Here is a 15,466-nt window from a genome sequence, read left to right as displayed (position 1 = left end):
CCTCCCTCCCCAACAACTGCCCTGACCTTCTCCCCACGCTGCCCCATATGCGCAAATGCATATACAAATGCAGACATCACCTCACCCCGAGACTTCACACGCACACAAGGCATGGCTGAAAAAAGAATTGGTGACTTAATTTTCTTAGCTCTATAAAACACATGCCCCGACCTCAAAAAGAAAACTCAATTCCCAGCAAGCTACCACCCCCAAACAGATGACTCATGGGCTTTACCCTTCGGATAGAGCAACTTCCCCTGCCCCCAACACTTGGGTAAGGGACTCCCTCCTCCTCTACCCATGGTGACACCATCCAAGGTTTCAGAGGTCATCCAGCTGCCCTCCAACCTCCGTCCTGGTTTCATCCACCAGCGCTGACTTACCCCAGTGTGGTCATGGTGACAATGGTGTACCAAAACGAGGCAGGGATGCTTGTGAACTTGCTGGCCGAGGAGCCCTTCTCGGCATAAAACATCACAGTGGCAAAGATGATGATGGCCATGGTGAGGGAGAAGAGAAGAAAGCCCAGTTCGGAGGCACAGCTCTTCAGTGTGTAGCCCAGGATCCGCAGGCCCTGGGAGTGGCGGGAAAACTTGAAGATCCTGAAGACGCGGAAGACCCGGAGCGTGACGAAGGCGCCGGACACGTCCTCGTTGTTGGTCATGACCAGACCGATGTAGTAGGGCATGATGGCCACCACGTCGATGATGCTCATGACGCTGCGGATGAAGCGGTAGCGGCTGGGAGCCGCGAAGAGCCGCAGGAGGTACTCCACGGTGAAGATCATGACGCACGCCGTGTCCAGGCAGAAGAAGGCCACCGAGTAGCGCTCCCCGCACGGCAGCTCCTTGCTGCCCGGGACCGTGCCGCACGGCACCGTCTCCACCACGTTGGTGATGACCGAGACAGCGATGAAGAAGCCAGTCACGTAGTAGAAGACCAGGGCCAGCGTGCTGGTGTGGGGGTTCTCGAAGGCCCGCCACATGGTCTGGCGGAAGCTGAGCGAGGGCATGGACTCCTGGTTGTTCTCCGAGTCGTTGTCGTCCATGAGCCGCTCGGCGTTCTCCCTCTTGCGGTCCTTGTACTCCTCGTAGCAGCAGTCCCCGATGATCTCCGGGAGGATGCCGTAGAAGGCCAGCTCGTCGTCGTAGGCAGAGATGCACTCGTAGCGCGGGTAGTGCAGCTTCCCCGTGCGGTAGAAGTTGAGCACGCAGCGGAACACCTCGGGGTCCCGGTCGAAGAAGTACTCCTTGGTGTCCTCGTTGAAGAAGAACTCCTTCTCCGTGCTGCCCAGCAGGGTGTCCGGGTAGCGCTCCAGCGTGGTCCTCCAGGTCTGGAACCTCCGCCCACTCACATTGAGGACGATCAGCTCATCCTGCCGCTTGTTCTTGTCGGCCGGGGCCAGGGGCATGGGGCAGTTGGCCACCGGCATCCACCCGATGGCCGCAGCCCGGGCAAAAGGCAGCCAGGCCGCAACTCCGGCCGCCATGGTGACTCCAGCTCTTGGGCCGGCAGCCGCGCGGACGCTAGGCACACCAGCTTGGAGTTAGTTCAGCAAACCCTGGGAGACAGGAGGGGAGAGAGAGAAGCGGTGAGTCCATATCGACTGGCAGGTAAGAAATGGGACACAGGAAAGGATCACTGGTGAGTGAAACGGCTAAAGTCTCCAGGGCAGATTAATAAAACTGAAATCCCCACCACAGAGAGGGGACTTGATTCTTTGCCATCCAGACACTGGGAGAACACCTAGCTCCTGGAGCTCGGCAGGGTGGGATCGCCAGATGTTGCTGACTGCCTGACAAATCGTCAAGCTCCAAGAGGGCTCAAGAGCATTTGGAGGGAAGGCCTCTTTAGCAGGAAGATCTGGCAAGACGTGGGTAATAATCAGCTCTGAAAGGTTATGGCGTTATTACCAATTTAAATTGGGAGAGGGTAAATGAGTTCTCATTAAATGAATTTAAAAGTGGGATAAACATGCTAATTTTTATTTCACTCTTTCACCCACTGGGGTAATCAGGAACGGGGTGTAGATGAGTGAGATCAGGTAAACAATTCTTTCTACTCCTCCCTAGTGAGGAAGAGGCTGGGGCTGCCCAAGTCCAGAAAATTCTCTGAGATGGCAGGTGACCACCAGGATTGGTGAGGTTCTGTCCCCAACTCCCATGGAGAAGGCTCTCCCTGGCAAAGTGCTACTCTGAGGGACACTTAGCCCCTACTCCTTGCCCTAGCAACCTAGTATCAAATTTTTCCCCTCAGACCCTCAAAGCCATGATGGAAAGACGTGGGAAGGGTTGTGAGGCTGGGCAGGGTCTCTTTCCCTGCTCTGTGAAGGGCATCTTGGCTTCTTGGTTCACCTGACTTCCATGCATCGTCTCTCTCCCTCCCCAGAAGAAGCCGATCCGCGCTCACTGCCGTCCCTAGATTCCTCTCCTCCCATCTCCATCTGCCCACCATCCATAGCTCCCTCAGGTTATATAACAACACTCCTTCCCATACCAGCCTCTCTCACCTGGTCCCCACTCCACCCTCAGAGATTTTTCCAGAGCCAGGCTACCCTGTCCCTTCACCTCTCTAAACCACACTGCATAAGCACTTCCCCATTACCTGTGTGGACAGAGGGAGCAATGGCACGTAGAATTATATTTGGCTTTGGGAAGCAGATTTACCTTCCCAAATCTGGCTTTTTAAAGATGATAGTGAAATCACTCTGCAGTCCCCAAATGTATACCATCTGTGGGAAGGCATGTGGTGACACGGAAACACACGTAACAGAAATTGGAAATTGTTTGGGGTTGACACACTCACTAATCCTAAACTGATCACACAGAACAAATCCTAACTTGGAATTATTTGGGCCCTCTGGAATTCAGCTGCTGTGATTCTAAGTTTAAATAAACGAGGAAGAGGTGAGTCTTGGAAAATTTTTTCTGTTACACGAAGACTTGTAATGGGAGTCGATCTTCATCTCTCCCTATAAACCTGCTTCACCTTCTCCTGACTCCCAACTCTTTGAGTTTTTTCAGATCTCTACCTCCCTCAAACTCCTGAGCTGCCACTGGACTTTTCTGCTCAGATGCCTCTGAAGTGGACAGGTTTAAACAGAACCTGCCTCCTTGTAAAAAGCTGCTGTTCGCCTTTTCTTCATGATGTCTCTAACTGCAGGGCTGTCACCTTGACCATTTTTCTCTAAAGAGTTGCCAAATAATAGGCAATAGTTCTTACTGCCCTCATGAAGGCCCAAACTCCCTCTGGCCTCCTTCCCACGGGCCTTCTTGTCTCTCACTCTCACACCCCACCCGGTTTCTCCTATTCCCCTGAAATCCATTCTGCTCAGTGTTATCTCCCTAAAGCAAGGTTCTGATTGTATTTTACCCCACGACCTACAAAATAAAGTCCAAACTCCTTGGCCTGGCATTCCAGCATTCCCACAAATAGATCCTAGCTTCATACTCCAGCCCAATGGCCCAGGCACCCATCCTAGTATCCAGCAATAAGACCAAGACCTGTTCATGGACAGACCCTGGGGAGGTCTGCCTCTGGACCACTCCTCCCTCTCATGAGAATATCCTTCCCCTGGACCCCTCCTATTAGAATCCTACCTATTCTTCACTCTCTCTATGATGCTTCCTCCTCTCCTCACTATGAGATTCTCTTCTTCCTTTGGGCTCTTGACTCGTTGTTTGCCCCTCTTCCCTAGCACCTATCACCCCGCAGCTAGGATTACACACACTTTATATACATCTTAATTAATAGTAATGACTAACAATTGAGCACTTACGCTATGCAAGGCATTACACTGTCTCCCACGGATTATCTCATTTAACCCTCACAGCAACCCTAGGAAGAAGAGTCTGTTGTGTCCCCCATTTCATAGATAAGGAAAGCTAAAGCTTACTGAGACGTAGCAGTCTGACAACCCCAAAGTGGCAGAATAGGGATTCCACCTCAGGCAGTCTGCTGAGGGCTGATGGTGTGCCAGGCACAGTACCACACGCTTACATGGAGCGTCTCAAGAGATCCCACCAACAACCCTGAGGGGTAGACACCACTGTAGGCCATGTTTTGCCCACAAAAGAAAGATGAAGCATAAGGAGTTGTAATAATTGTCTAAAGGATGTAATAAGTAGGCGGCGCCATTAAACCCAGGCAGTCTCAATGTGGAGTTCAAGAGTACAGCCAGACCACTTCCCAACTTTCCCTATCCCACACTAAGCTCTTTTGGGCAAAGGCCGAGATGCCTCCACTTTTGTATCACAACCCAGGAGGCAGCATAGTGAACTGCATCAGTAGGTGCTCGAGCTGGGACCCCTGGTTTTATATGTGCCATTTTTTTTTCCCATCAACTTTACTCTATGCCTTGCTAATATATTTCAGGGGTTGCCAAGGGTGAGCGTTCTCTCTCCAGAGTAAAATCTGAAGACAGATCTGAATCAGAAGAATCCAATTCAAGTATCTGCCTCTGACTCACTCAGTCGAGTTTTCTAAAGAAGCCAATCTCTGCCTCAGTTTCCCCATCTGCATGCTAAAGGAAATTGTCACAGGTCCCTTCTCTCCCTAATAAAGGGAGGTTGAGTCAGATGCTGCAGAAGACAATAGGAATGACAATGACATTTCCCGTAAGTGTCACTGCTCAGAGAACAGAAAAACAGCACAGGCCTGATGAGCTGATTACTGGAACTGAGGAAAGAATGGAGGTCGTTCATGCATGGCAGTGGGTAATCCACATGCTACTGATAGAAGAGTCAGGAACACATCGTGCATTGTATTTCTTTCTAGAAGAAATTTACCCTTCTAACTATACTTTGTTTAGGATTAGGAGACTTAGTAGTTCCTCAGCATGCACTTAGCTAGGATTTATTTCTAAGGGGCAAGGGATGTTTCAGAAGCAAGCCCACAAGTTCAACTCTGTTCACAGGTGATTCCAATTCAGAGTTGGTTAACATTTATTGAACACTGACAATGCTCTGGACACTGTCTGAGACACTTTTACACACAACATTTAATTTATTCCCACTAAAATCCTATGATAAAGGCTTTTCTGCCCAAAGGTTACAGGTAAGGAGAAGGAAGCTCAGAAGTCTCTTTCAAAGTGGCTAAGTTCTGTGTATATGGGAGCTGACAATTTTCAAACAGACCATTGATCACCTCACTGCCAAATGGCTTTCCTGATCTAGGTGTTGCCCAATACTGATGTTCCCAAGAGAAGACAGCAAGATGCAGAGATTCCTTTCCCTGTCTTCCCCAGGCAGCAATGAGCAAGGGCTCATGAGGCCTTGCAATTCCAGTTTCAATCCCATCCTCAATTTGTGAAAGCAAGCCATGATCACCCTCTGGGCCTCAGAGTCTTCCTCTGTAAAATGAGAAGAATTGGACAGGAACATGACAAAAGACCCTTTGGCTCAAATGATCCCTGATTCCACTGGATCCAGGACATCAAGTCTATAGCTTAGGTCTCAGTGAGACCTCTTAATGACAATCACCCATGCAAAGAAGGAAGTAGAGCATCTGGGCTTACTGCTGTGAGGATGGAGTTAGCCTGAGCCTCAAGGTAGCAAAGGGAGCTCTGGGAATTCCTGCTGAGGCTGGTGCTCAGCACAGGGCACACAACCTGTGTCACTTGGAAACCAGGGGCAATCCAAGGCCTAGTCCACCCACAGAACCACTGGCCACCTTCCTAGAGAGTAAAGGAGACCGAGCTCCCAGACTCTGAGCCCTGGACCTTTGACCCTTAATATCCTGTTTTATCCCAGAATAAAGCTCAGAGAGGCAGAATCTTGAGGGGGTTCAAGAGGCAAAAAGTAAGAGATCACTGAATCAGAGGCACCCTGTGGAACCCTGTGTGGCCAGACACACAGTTCTGCCCCCTGAAAGGGTGATGCCCTTCCCCTTTCATTCTCCTGGTCCTGCTCTACCCTGATTCCCAAGCTTTAATGCCAGGTACCTGCCCCTGCCAAGCTGAGTCCCATCACCTTCTCCTCTCTACCCTAAGCCAATCTCCAAGGACCACCAGTCCTTTACAAACTGCTTTCAGATGAATAATTGAGAGCTCAGGGGAAGGAAAGATTAACCCCTCCCTATCTTGGGACCATAAAAGCTTCTGGTCCCAAGGCCAAATGTTTACCCCATGCGTGAATCCAGGGCAATCTTCCTAAAGAAGGCCAAGCAAGCACCAGGCTGTCTCCAGAGGCTCAGCCCCTGTCCCCCTGGTAAAACATACCAAAAAAGGAGCAATTACCCCATTGTTACTTTCTCTGTGTGTGGGGGTTGGGAGGTGAAAGGGGAGGACAAGTGTCCCACCAGATACTATATCCAAGGCCACACTGGCCATACCCACCCCACAACACTGCAGGAATGACCCACTCAAGTAGGCCTTCTCCACGGCTCACACAGCAGCATTCGCCCCCTGACAGGAGCCAACACCTTCCGGAGCTGGCCTGGGTATGAATTCCTGCAAGAGGCACAACAGTGCGGCCCCATTTCCAGCCAATGGCACTGCACATGCCTCAAATGCCAAGGTTTTACTAGGACGTGGACGCCTTACAAATGAAAAATCTGAAGCTATTTTTGTTTTTGGCAGAAGAGTTTGACAGTGGGAAAGATAGGGGGTGAGGGGAGGCTGGAAAAGAGACATTCAAAACAGGTAAGCTCTGAAATGAAAAAGGTGACAAATCCTGGCAAAGGAAAACATTTTCCCCTGCTGTAAAAAGTCAGTTACTCCATTAAACAGCTTCTATTTTGGAGGTAAAAGGCCAAAAGGGGGTGGAGTGACCAGACAGCTTGTCCTGGGGTTTGACACCTAGCTGAGTACAGGCATAAGGCAGCAAAAAAAGTCATGTCACCAAGGTCTGTCCTTCAATGACCTCAGTGGAGAGCCTCTGGAAACTTACTTTCCACAATCTCACATCACATCCCCTAGCTCAGAATGGGGCTGGTCTGGGGGCAGAGGAAGGTGCCCATGACCCAGAGGGCTTCTCCTGTGTTCACAGGATTTTGGTAGGCAAAGCATGAAACTGACAAGGTGAACCAAGCTGGGGATCCTTGGGGGACAGGCTTGGGACACACGCACAGATCCTCTTCTCCAACGGTGCCACTCCTATGCTAGCCAGGGCACTTTCCTGAACTCTTTTTCTCCAGCCTCCTCAAGAGCAAAAGGGAACAAGCTACTAACCTCTTTCTCTGGGGGGCCCCTTGTATACTTGCATTTTGTTGCATTCAAGTAGAGACGAGGAAAAAATAAACACATCAGTTCCCTTCCTGTGTGCCAACAGGTCCACATGGGGAAATGTACACATGCTTTGTATTGAATTCGTGGACACCCAGGAGCCCTTTCTACAGACAGTAAACATACAGGCTCCCTCGAAGTAAGGTAAACAAGGCATACATTTGACCATCACGTACATTCATGCAAAATACAGCAACGCATGCCTGGTCTTACAAACAGATCGCATTGTGCCTAGGACCCCGAGAAAGTTCAGACGCTCTCTCTTAAGAAATACGGACCCTTTTTCTTGCAGTGCGATTTCAGGTCTGGAACCTCAGCCTGTTGCTGACATATCAGGGCTGCCCGGGATAAAAGCAGAACATCTTGGATCCTATTCAAATGTCAACACTAAGCAAGCGCAGGAATTTAGTTGAGTCCAGGTAACTTTGCCCAGTCCCTTCCCGTCCCCCACCTCCAGTGTAAACACCTCGCAGAGTGAGTCTTTCGATCCCTCTCCCCGGGGCCGCGACGGCCCTTGGCGTCACGTAGAGACCTTTCCCAGAGCTCGCGGGGTGGAAGTGGCGTCGGGCAGGACCAGAGGGACTGGCCCCCAGCCTCTGGTAGACACACCGCCGGCTCGCCGGGCTGGAGAACTTTGCGAAGCGCCCCAAACCGCTCCAGGTTTCCACTTTCAGCCATTTCTCTCCTTGTCCCCTCACCAAGAGCGGGGACGGAGCAAGCCTTCGCCACCTGTCTCTGGCACCCGCCGAGGGAAGACAGGCCAATGGAAAGAGGGCAGAGGTTCACACCCCACCCCCGAACCCCAGCGCCTGGCTGCCCGGAGGTGGCTCCACAGCCCGAGGGAACCGACGCCCCCGGGCCGGCTGTCTGCTCCCCCACGGCACGGGCCCCACCCCCAATCCTTCCGGCGCCCCAGCGCCCACCCACCCGGGCGCGGGAGTGGGAGGGTGCCGCGTGGGCAGCCGGAGCAACAGGCGTGGGAGCAGCGCTCCTCGCACTTCCTGGCTCCAGAAGGCTCGGTCGCGTCCCTCTTACCTTCCGCGAAGCCAGCCCGGGCCCCGCGCCCGGCGCCCCGCGCGCGCGAGGAAGCTGCGGCCGGGAGCCGGGGCCGCGGAGGCGCCGAGCGCCCAGCAGCGCGGGGAAGCGCCCAGCAGCCGCCGCTCGCGCGGCTCCTCCTCGCCAGCGCAGTCTCGCTCGCTGCCTCCCTCGCTCGGTCGGTTCGTGCGTCCGTCCGTCCGTGGGGCCCTCCCTCCCCCGCCGCCGCTGCCGCCGCCGCCGCCGCTGCCGCCGCCACTGCCGCCGCCGCCACTGCCGCCGCCGCCGCTGCCGCAGCCTCCGCCGCTCCAGCCCCGGCTCGGCAGCGCGTTCCCTCCCCGCCTCGCCGCTCCGCTCGCGGGCTCGCGGGCTCCCTCGCTCTCTCCCTGCCCCCGCCGCTGCCGGCGCCGCGCCGAGCGGAGCCCGGCCGGCCACGGGCTGCCTCTCCCGAGGTCCCTTTCCCGAGGGGGGAGGTGGTGGGGGCGCGGCGCAGGCGGGGCGGGGAGGAGAGGAGAGTCCGGGGGAGGCGGCAAGGCTGCGCCCTCGGCTCCCTTCCGATCCTCGCGGGCCCAGCGGCCCCAGGCCGGGCCGGAGAGCGCCGAGCCGCCAGGCAGCGGAGGAAGAGAGGAGGAGGACCCGGAGTCTCGCCGCGGGAGGGTGCCCAGGGCGAGGGCGTGCGAGGGGGAGTGACTCCGCGCGCGAGGGTGTGTATGAGTGTGAGTGCGTGTGTGTGTGTCTGTGTGTGTGGAGAGGGGCGCGCGCGTGAGAGGGGGGTGGGGAGACGAGGCAGAGCCTAGTGCGTCTCCCCGGGCGAGTGGAGGAATCCTAGGGTGTGCCTGGAGGTGGCGGAGTGTACCGACGCGGGTGTGAGCGCGTGTGCCAGCGAGGGTGGGCACGGGGGTGAGCGTGGCAAGGTGAGCTGGGTTTGGGGGTGGGGGAGGAGCAGGGAGTACGGCGTGAGCGTAAGTTCGGGGGCGTGTGTGGCTGGGGACCCACGGAGAGGTGGCAGGGAGGGCCGGCGTGTGCGCGCGTGGGGTATGTGTGCACCTAGCTGTGTGTCTATTTCTCGCTGACTGTCCACAGGGCAGCAGCACCTGCTTGAGACCAAGCCCGGCGACCTGGCAAGGTGGGGCCCCCTACCGCGCAATCTTTGCGGCTGGCCCCCGGCTCTCAGCTCCGAGTGCAGAGGCTGAAGAGGTACCCGGGGGACACACTGCCTCTAACCCCACGTATGAGCCGCTCTCCTCTCGGAGGGCGAAGGCACCATCGGAAGGTCGAGATTCGCCCTCCTCTCCCGCCACGTCTACCCACCACCCAGACCGGGAGTCTGGACTTGGGAGCGTGAACTCTCACCCGAGCCGGTCCCCTTACAACTGGAGCCCGCCCAGCCCCTCAGTCCCTCCCTGAAGCCCATGGGTCCCCACTGCTCCGTGCCTCGTCTACCCAGGATGGGGAGTGGGAAGGTCAGCATGTGCCCACAGGGCCAGGTGTCCGGCCCAGATTCCCACCCTCAGGGCGGCGGCGCGCAAAGGGCGCAGTCCCCGCCGCTGGGCGGACCCGCGGCTCCGGCTTTCCCGGTGTCTCCAGCCTCGGTGCCCGGAATCCTGGATCTCGGCCTGGCGCTCCGGAAGCGAGGCAGCTCCGTGCCCCAGCAGGGACGGGGAACGCTTGGCTTGAGAGATCACATTTCTGGGTGTGGAGAGGTGGGTGCCGAGGCAGAGAAATGCAAAGTGCGTTGTGACCTCTGGGGTGTTCTAGACTGCGAGGGTGTTCAAGACCCTAGGACAATTGTAGACCCAGGGCTGGAAAAGGACCTCCCTGAATCCGGAACGGGGCTTCTGGCTTGTGAGAACCCCTAGCCCTCTTCCAGATGAAGGAGTGGAAGTCGGTAATTGTGGTCTGGGCCCTTGTGGGCCCCTGGCACCTTGGAGTCCCTCATTCACTCACTCTTACTTTTTCCGGAGCCCCCTTCAGTCTGTCAGTTTGAAAGGTACACAATTGGCCCTTCAGGAGGTGGGCGTGGGCTCCATTAGCGTTTGCCAGGAGTCCCGGAGCTGTGTGGGATTTGCATACAGTAATAATGATTAACAACACTGCCACTCCCTGGCAGACAGGGGAAGAATTCGGGGAAGGCCCTGGCGCTGCTCCCACCTCCCTCCTCCCTTTCCTCTGGGGAAGGGCTAATTTTCTGGCAACTGCACTCCTCAGTTGCTCTGACCCCTGGGAGAAAGTGCCTCAGGTCCTGGGTGGTCACTACTCAGGAGGCAGGGGCACTTTCCTTCAGTACTCCATCCCATGTTCAATTCGGGAAAGTGAAACCCATATTTTATTTCTGCCCAGGTTTGAACTCCTGTACATTCTCACTGTTGTTTAGCATCTTGGGGGCAGCTCAGGGGTTGAGTGCCCCCCTCAGTGTTTGGAGGCTTCAGGAGACAGTTGGGCACATCATTTCTCCTCAGAAAGTCAACTAATGGGACAGTTGTGGCCTCCTGAGACTCGTAAGCTCCGTTTGAAGACCAGACACTGGTCCAGACACCTGCCCCCTCATTCCTCATAAGCTCGTAACTCATTGCTTAAGTGTGGTAGCTGTAGACTATTCTCTCCTTTCTGTCTTAACCATCTAGGGAAAATAGGAAAGACTGGGATTTCTAGTCTAGGCCAGTGTGGGTTTTGTTTACCAGTCCTTCCTACAACCAGGTGATCTGCAAAATGAGAGCAAGCGATGGGGAGAAAGGAGGCCCCTTGATTCGGGCAGCTGGAGTAGTCCTGCTGCCCAGGAGATGCTGTCCCTCCCACCAGTCCCCAGTCATCTATTGCATCTTTCCAGCACTGCCTGTCCTCACCTTCCCCCTCTGCCTCTGGTCCCGGCCTGGCCGGGATTTTCACTTGCTTTTCCCCCATGACACGGCCGCTTTTCCTTTAACTCTCAGCTTCTATTTAAAAAGCTAATTTGGGAGCTTGTCGATGCTCCCAATTCAGACATTTTAAATAGGAACTGAAAGTCAGGAGCTGCCAGGGCACTAGAGTTCCTCCCGTTGCCACCAGCACAGCTGAGGCATTTGTTCAGTCACTCCTCTGGCCCTGGCCGTGTGTGTCTGTGTGTGTGAGCACCCGCGAGCTCAGGGTGTATTTCAGGCTATCTTTTCTATTTAAAGACGGTGCTCCTATGGATGACTATTCTTTCTCTGTGTGTGTGTCCTTTCCAAGCTGTGCACACATGAGGATTCTTCTTTAGTCTCATGGCTGTGGCCGGTATTTGCAAAGCTTGTCACCGTGTGGACTGTGAGGGTAATTGGGAGCCCAGCTCAAAGTCGGCTGCTTCTTTGCTGATGTGCCAGGCTAGTGTGTCTGCGTGGCTGTTTCCCAGGGCTGCTCTGTTCAGGCTCTCTCTTTGAAGCTATGCCTCATATGCCTGAGAATGTCCTTAGGGGTCACTCCCACCCTCACTGTTTATAGCTGTCCCATTTTAGCAATCTGCCCCATGCTGGGGCAAGAATTTTGGGGGTGGGCTGTACCTCTGAGGGTTACAGCCTTTCTACATTTAGGGTGCTATGTACCTTAGAAGTAAAAAGTACAGACTTTGAGGTGAGACTGCCTGGGTTTGAACCTGCGTCTGCTGTTAATTAGCTGTGTGATCATGTGGAAGGTACTTAATCCCTCTGTGCCATGATTTCTTCCTCTCTCAAATGGCAATAAATAATACTATCTACTTTATAAGGTTGTGAAAATTAAATGAAGTAACACAGATAAAGTGCTTAGAATCGTGCCTGGAACATGGGAAGTATAATATAATTGTTGGTTGTTGTTGTTCAAGGTAGGAGTGGTGCAGGCAGGAGGTGCAAAGAAATCTGTCTGAGGAGGAAGATAGAACTGCCGGATTGTACACAGAGACACATATAGTCACTCACCCACCCATGCATGTAACAATAAAAATGGCAGGCCACAGCCCACAGGCAGTCAAGTTCACCTTGCTGAGATAGTTAATTCTGTAAGTCCCAGAAAAGGGAGATTTCTGTTGAAGGAATAGAGGAAGTCTAGGGATAGAGATGAGGAAGGGGCTTGACCATGTCAGAAGCCCATGGGACATTTCTTGGGAGCCGATTTTATGCTGAAGAGTAAGTCCCGGGACCCTCACTATCCATGTGGTCCCAGCCTCCCTTATTTAACCACTGAAAGCAAGGCCTTTTGAAAGTGAGCTCCAGCGAGAAACTCAGGAGGGTGGCACCTCATTCTCCCCAAGGCTCCCCTTGGGTTTGGGGTACTCTCACTTTCATACTGCCATTGCGTTCCATCCCTTATTCCCACAGCTGGGCATGTGAGCTTTTATTCAGTTGCTATTAGAGTTTATTTCACCTCGATGGGCCCGCAGGAAGCTGCTAGCAGGAAGAGGAGCTCTGAAGGACAGGAGGCTGTCCAAGGGATGAAAGCAACGTTGCAAATGCTTGGCTTAGCATATCAGCTGTAAGCTGAGGAGCCACCATATGTTGGGCTCCTTGCTAGATTTTCCATAATCCTGCACTGTAGATATTACCATCATTTTATTGATAGAGAACCTGAAGGTAGCTGGTGGAGAGGGACACTCCAGAAGGATGTGAGGCTACATAGCTGGATTGGAGCTCTGACCTCTCCCTTTTGCCGCTATCCCAGGATCCTTGGTTTCCCCGCTTCTGAAAGTAGAGTATCCTCCTCAGTCAGATAGAGGGGCTATCCTAAGAGGACACTCTTGACCTCTCCTGTGTTTGGCCTCCATAAGTTAGGTGTGGGGTTGACATAGTTTGAATATTTGTCCCCTCCAAATCTCATGTTAAAATGCAATCCCCAATGTTGGAGGTGGGCCTAGTGGGAGGTGTTCAGGTTATGGGGGCATATCCCTCATGCATGTCTTGGTGCCCTCCCCATGGTAATGAGTGAGCTCCTGCTCTATTAGTTCACGTGAGAGCTGGTTGTTGTAATGTGTCTGGCACCTCCCTCCTCTCTCTCTTGCTCTCCCTTGCCATGTGACACATCTGCTTCCCTTTCCCACCCGCCATGAATAAAAGTTTCCTGAGACCTCACCAGAAGCCGATGCTAGTGCCATGTTTGTACAGCCTGCAGAAACCATGAGCCAAATAAACCTGGACTAATACGGGGGTGGAGGCTCAGTATGTCCAGGGTGGGGATGCACCCTATTTTTCTTCAGGGTGATGTCTGCCTGAGGAATTCCAAAGCTTAGGGGGTGGCTTGGCTTTCTCTAGTTTCCCAAGGTGGGGTAGGAGGTGGTGGTGTAAATGCTGACGGGCTTTGCCCCAGTCTCAGAAGGCCAGGGCTTTGCCTGCCGGGTATCAGCCCAGGTTGTCCAGCTTCCAGGCCAAGAGGCACTGTCCAACATTGGTGGCCCCAATGGCTGAATGCTCACAACTATCAGATGCTTCTAGTCCCTTTCTGAGGGTGGAGAACTCTTGCTTCCTGCAGCACTAACTCCATTTTGGAGGCCAGTAGTGGCCTGGATGGTCATCTCATTGATCAATATGCTTAGACCAGTTATGGCAAATGAGAAGCCATCCAACTTGCTGGGCTCCAGTGGAGCTTCTGAAAGTCAGCCCTTCCAGTGGACCTTCTGCCAGCCTGACCCCTGCTCCAACCAAGGCAGCTCCTGGGGAAAGCAAAGTCCAGGTGGAGGGTTTTCTGCTCATCAAGACCTCCCTTGGAGGGAGATGCTAGGGAAGGAAGAGGAGGGAAGAGAAGGAGGAAAGCAAATATGAGAAGGGGAGATAGGTACTGGGAGTTTGGGGGAAATCCTAATCATTTGTTTAGTTTCTTGCTAGAAAATCTGGAGAAGGGTGAGTGGAGGCTGGGGATATAACTCTTAGGTGCAATGACTTGTTTTCTGCTGGGGGTTTCTTTTGCTTGTGTGCTGATGTTTCCCGGGTCTCTGTCCTTGGCCTTCTTTGCTTCTCTCTCTGCCCTTTTCCCTGGAGAGTTTATGCAAGTCCATGGTTTCAAGTTCACTCAGATGCTTATGATTTCTTCCTGCACTCTTCTGTTCCCAGTAATGATCCACTGTGCATCTCCATCTTTGTACATAGGCACCTCTATGCTTCATCTCACCAGTGGCCTTAATCCTTCTGCAATCAATTGTTTCCCCTAAAAAACCCTCTTCCTATCATGGTATATCCTCTACTTTCTTTCCAGCCTTACCTTCATCTACTTACTCACGTCTTCCTTTCTAGCATGTAGATCTTTTCTTCATTACCTGCAAAATCTCATATCTTCATGTCTTTGTACATGCTGCACCCTCTTCCAGAAATGCCTTCCACCACTTCCTATTTCCTTTGTCTTCCTAGCAAACTTCCACTCAGCCTCAAACCTTAAATACCCAAGAAAAAAGTCACGTAAGTGTTGGTAAAGTCCTCCCCCACATCCCAGGATGAACTAATCGTTCCCCACTTTGGATTTTCACAGTCCTTCCTGCATACCTCAAATATGGTTCTTATGACCTGTATGGCCTTGTTTTCTGCATGGTGGTATCCCTCTCTGGACTTCAAGCTGTTTATGGCAAGGACCGTTGTCAGCCATTTCTGAATCCTAGCTCAGTGCTCGGGACATTGCAGATGTTCAATACATTTGCATTAATAATTTATTTTAACTTTAATTTACGTGGCTCCCTTGATTGTATGTAACTGGGAATATGTGATTAATTTGTCAGCTGGTTGGTCTCCAGGTCCTATCTGATTGATCTTAAGCACTAGCATGAGGACAGAAAGAAGAATGAGGGTGTTCCATTTTCAGCTGATCCTACATGAAAAGAGCCCCAAAGCCCCACTCCTCCAGTAGGGAGGAAAGGAAAGTCTTTTTGTATCTACAAAGTGAGCCTCAGTCGATGCTGCCTGCAGAGACCTTGCCAGTGTTCTTTTCTTGAACCAGATTGGTTTTCAGATAACTCTTTTCTTTCCTTTCTGGCAGAATGTCAATCACATATCCAGAATATCACCTCCTTGGGCACAGCCAGGGCATGGTCCATTGAAAATGTTCCTGATTGCTGGAAGCTGACGGCTCACCATAAAAGCCAAAATGGGGACCTGTCAAAAATGTTTTAGCCAAACTATGGCTTGGCTCAGGAAGATGCCAAGACCAAAGGCTGCTGAACTTTAAGTATAAACTTGCATGAAAAGCACATTGCAGATCTGAGACAGTGGAGGCTTAGTGGTGAGAACATGAGCTCTGGATAGA

At 53.0% G+C, this 15,466-nt stretch overlaps 2 protein-coding genes across 6 annotated transcripts in view; one reads left to right on the top strand and one right to left on the bottom strand.

Annotated features, from left to right (window-relative positions):
• The window catches only part of KCND3 (potassium voltage-gated channel subfamily D member 3), a 218,708-nt gene extending 210,287 nt beyond the window's left edge, over positions 1-8,421 (bottom strand). For 2 of the 5 annotated variants that reach the window (XM_054685636.2, XM_054685643.2), the window contains exons 1-2: positions 8,258-8,421; positions 384-1,561 (exon numbers count right to left, since the gene is read on the bottom strand). In XM_054685636.2, the coding sequence (XP_054541611.1) occupies positions 384-1,489 (1,106 nt within the window). In that variant the 5' untranslated portion in view covers positions 1,490-1,561; positions 8,258-8,421. Of the gene's footprint in view, positions 1-383; positions 1,562-7,500; positions 8,120-8,257 lie in introns of those variants that run through there. The other 3 variants (XM_054685639.1, XM_054685646.2, XM_063815905.1) reach the window with 2 other exon arrangements.
• LOC129138661 (skin secretory protein xP2-like) lies at positions 6,923-9,664 on the top strand. Its single transcript, XM_054676470.2, has 3 exons — positions 6,923-6,993; positions 7,680-8,961; positions 9,341-9,664. The coding sequence occupies exons 1-3, from the start codon at positions 6,923-6,925 to the stop codon at positions 9,662-9,664; spliced, it is 1,677 nt and encodes a 558-aa protein (XP_054532445.1).
• Positions 9,665-15,466: the final 5,802 nt, after the last annotated feature.

The sequence above is a fragment of the Pan troglodytes genome, chromosome 1 (genome assembly GCF_028858775.2).
Source record: "Pan troglodytes isolate AG18354 chromosome 1, NHGRI_mPanTro3-v2.0_pri, whole genome shotgun sequence".
Taxonomy (NCBI): domain Eukaryota; kingdom Metazoa; phylum Chordata; class Mammalia; order Primates; family Hominidae; genus Pan; species Pan troglodytes.
This window is presented reverse-complemented; position numbering and strand designations above follow the sequence as displayed.

Coding starts and splice junctions, on each gene's coding strand:
- LOC129138661 (XM_054676470.2), top strand. CDS start 6,923: ATGGGGCTGGTCTGGGGGCAGAGGAAGGTGCCCATGACCCAGAGGGCT. Junction 6,994..7,679: donor CCTGTGTTCACAGGATTTTG/GTAGGCAAAGCA, acceptor CCCCACCTCCAG/TGTAAACACCTCGCAGAGTG. Junction 8,962..9,340: donor GAGTGACTCCGCGCGCGAGG/GTGTGTATGAGT, acceptor GACTGTCCACAG/GGCAGCAGCACCTGCTTGAG.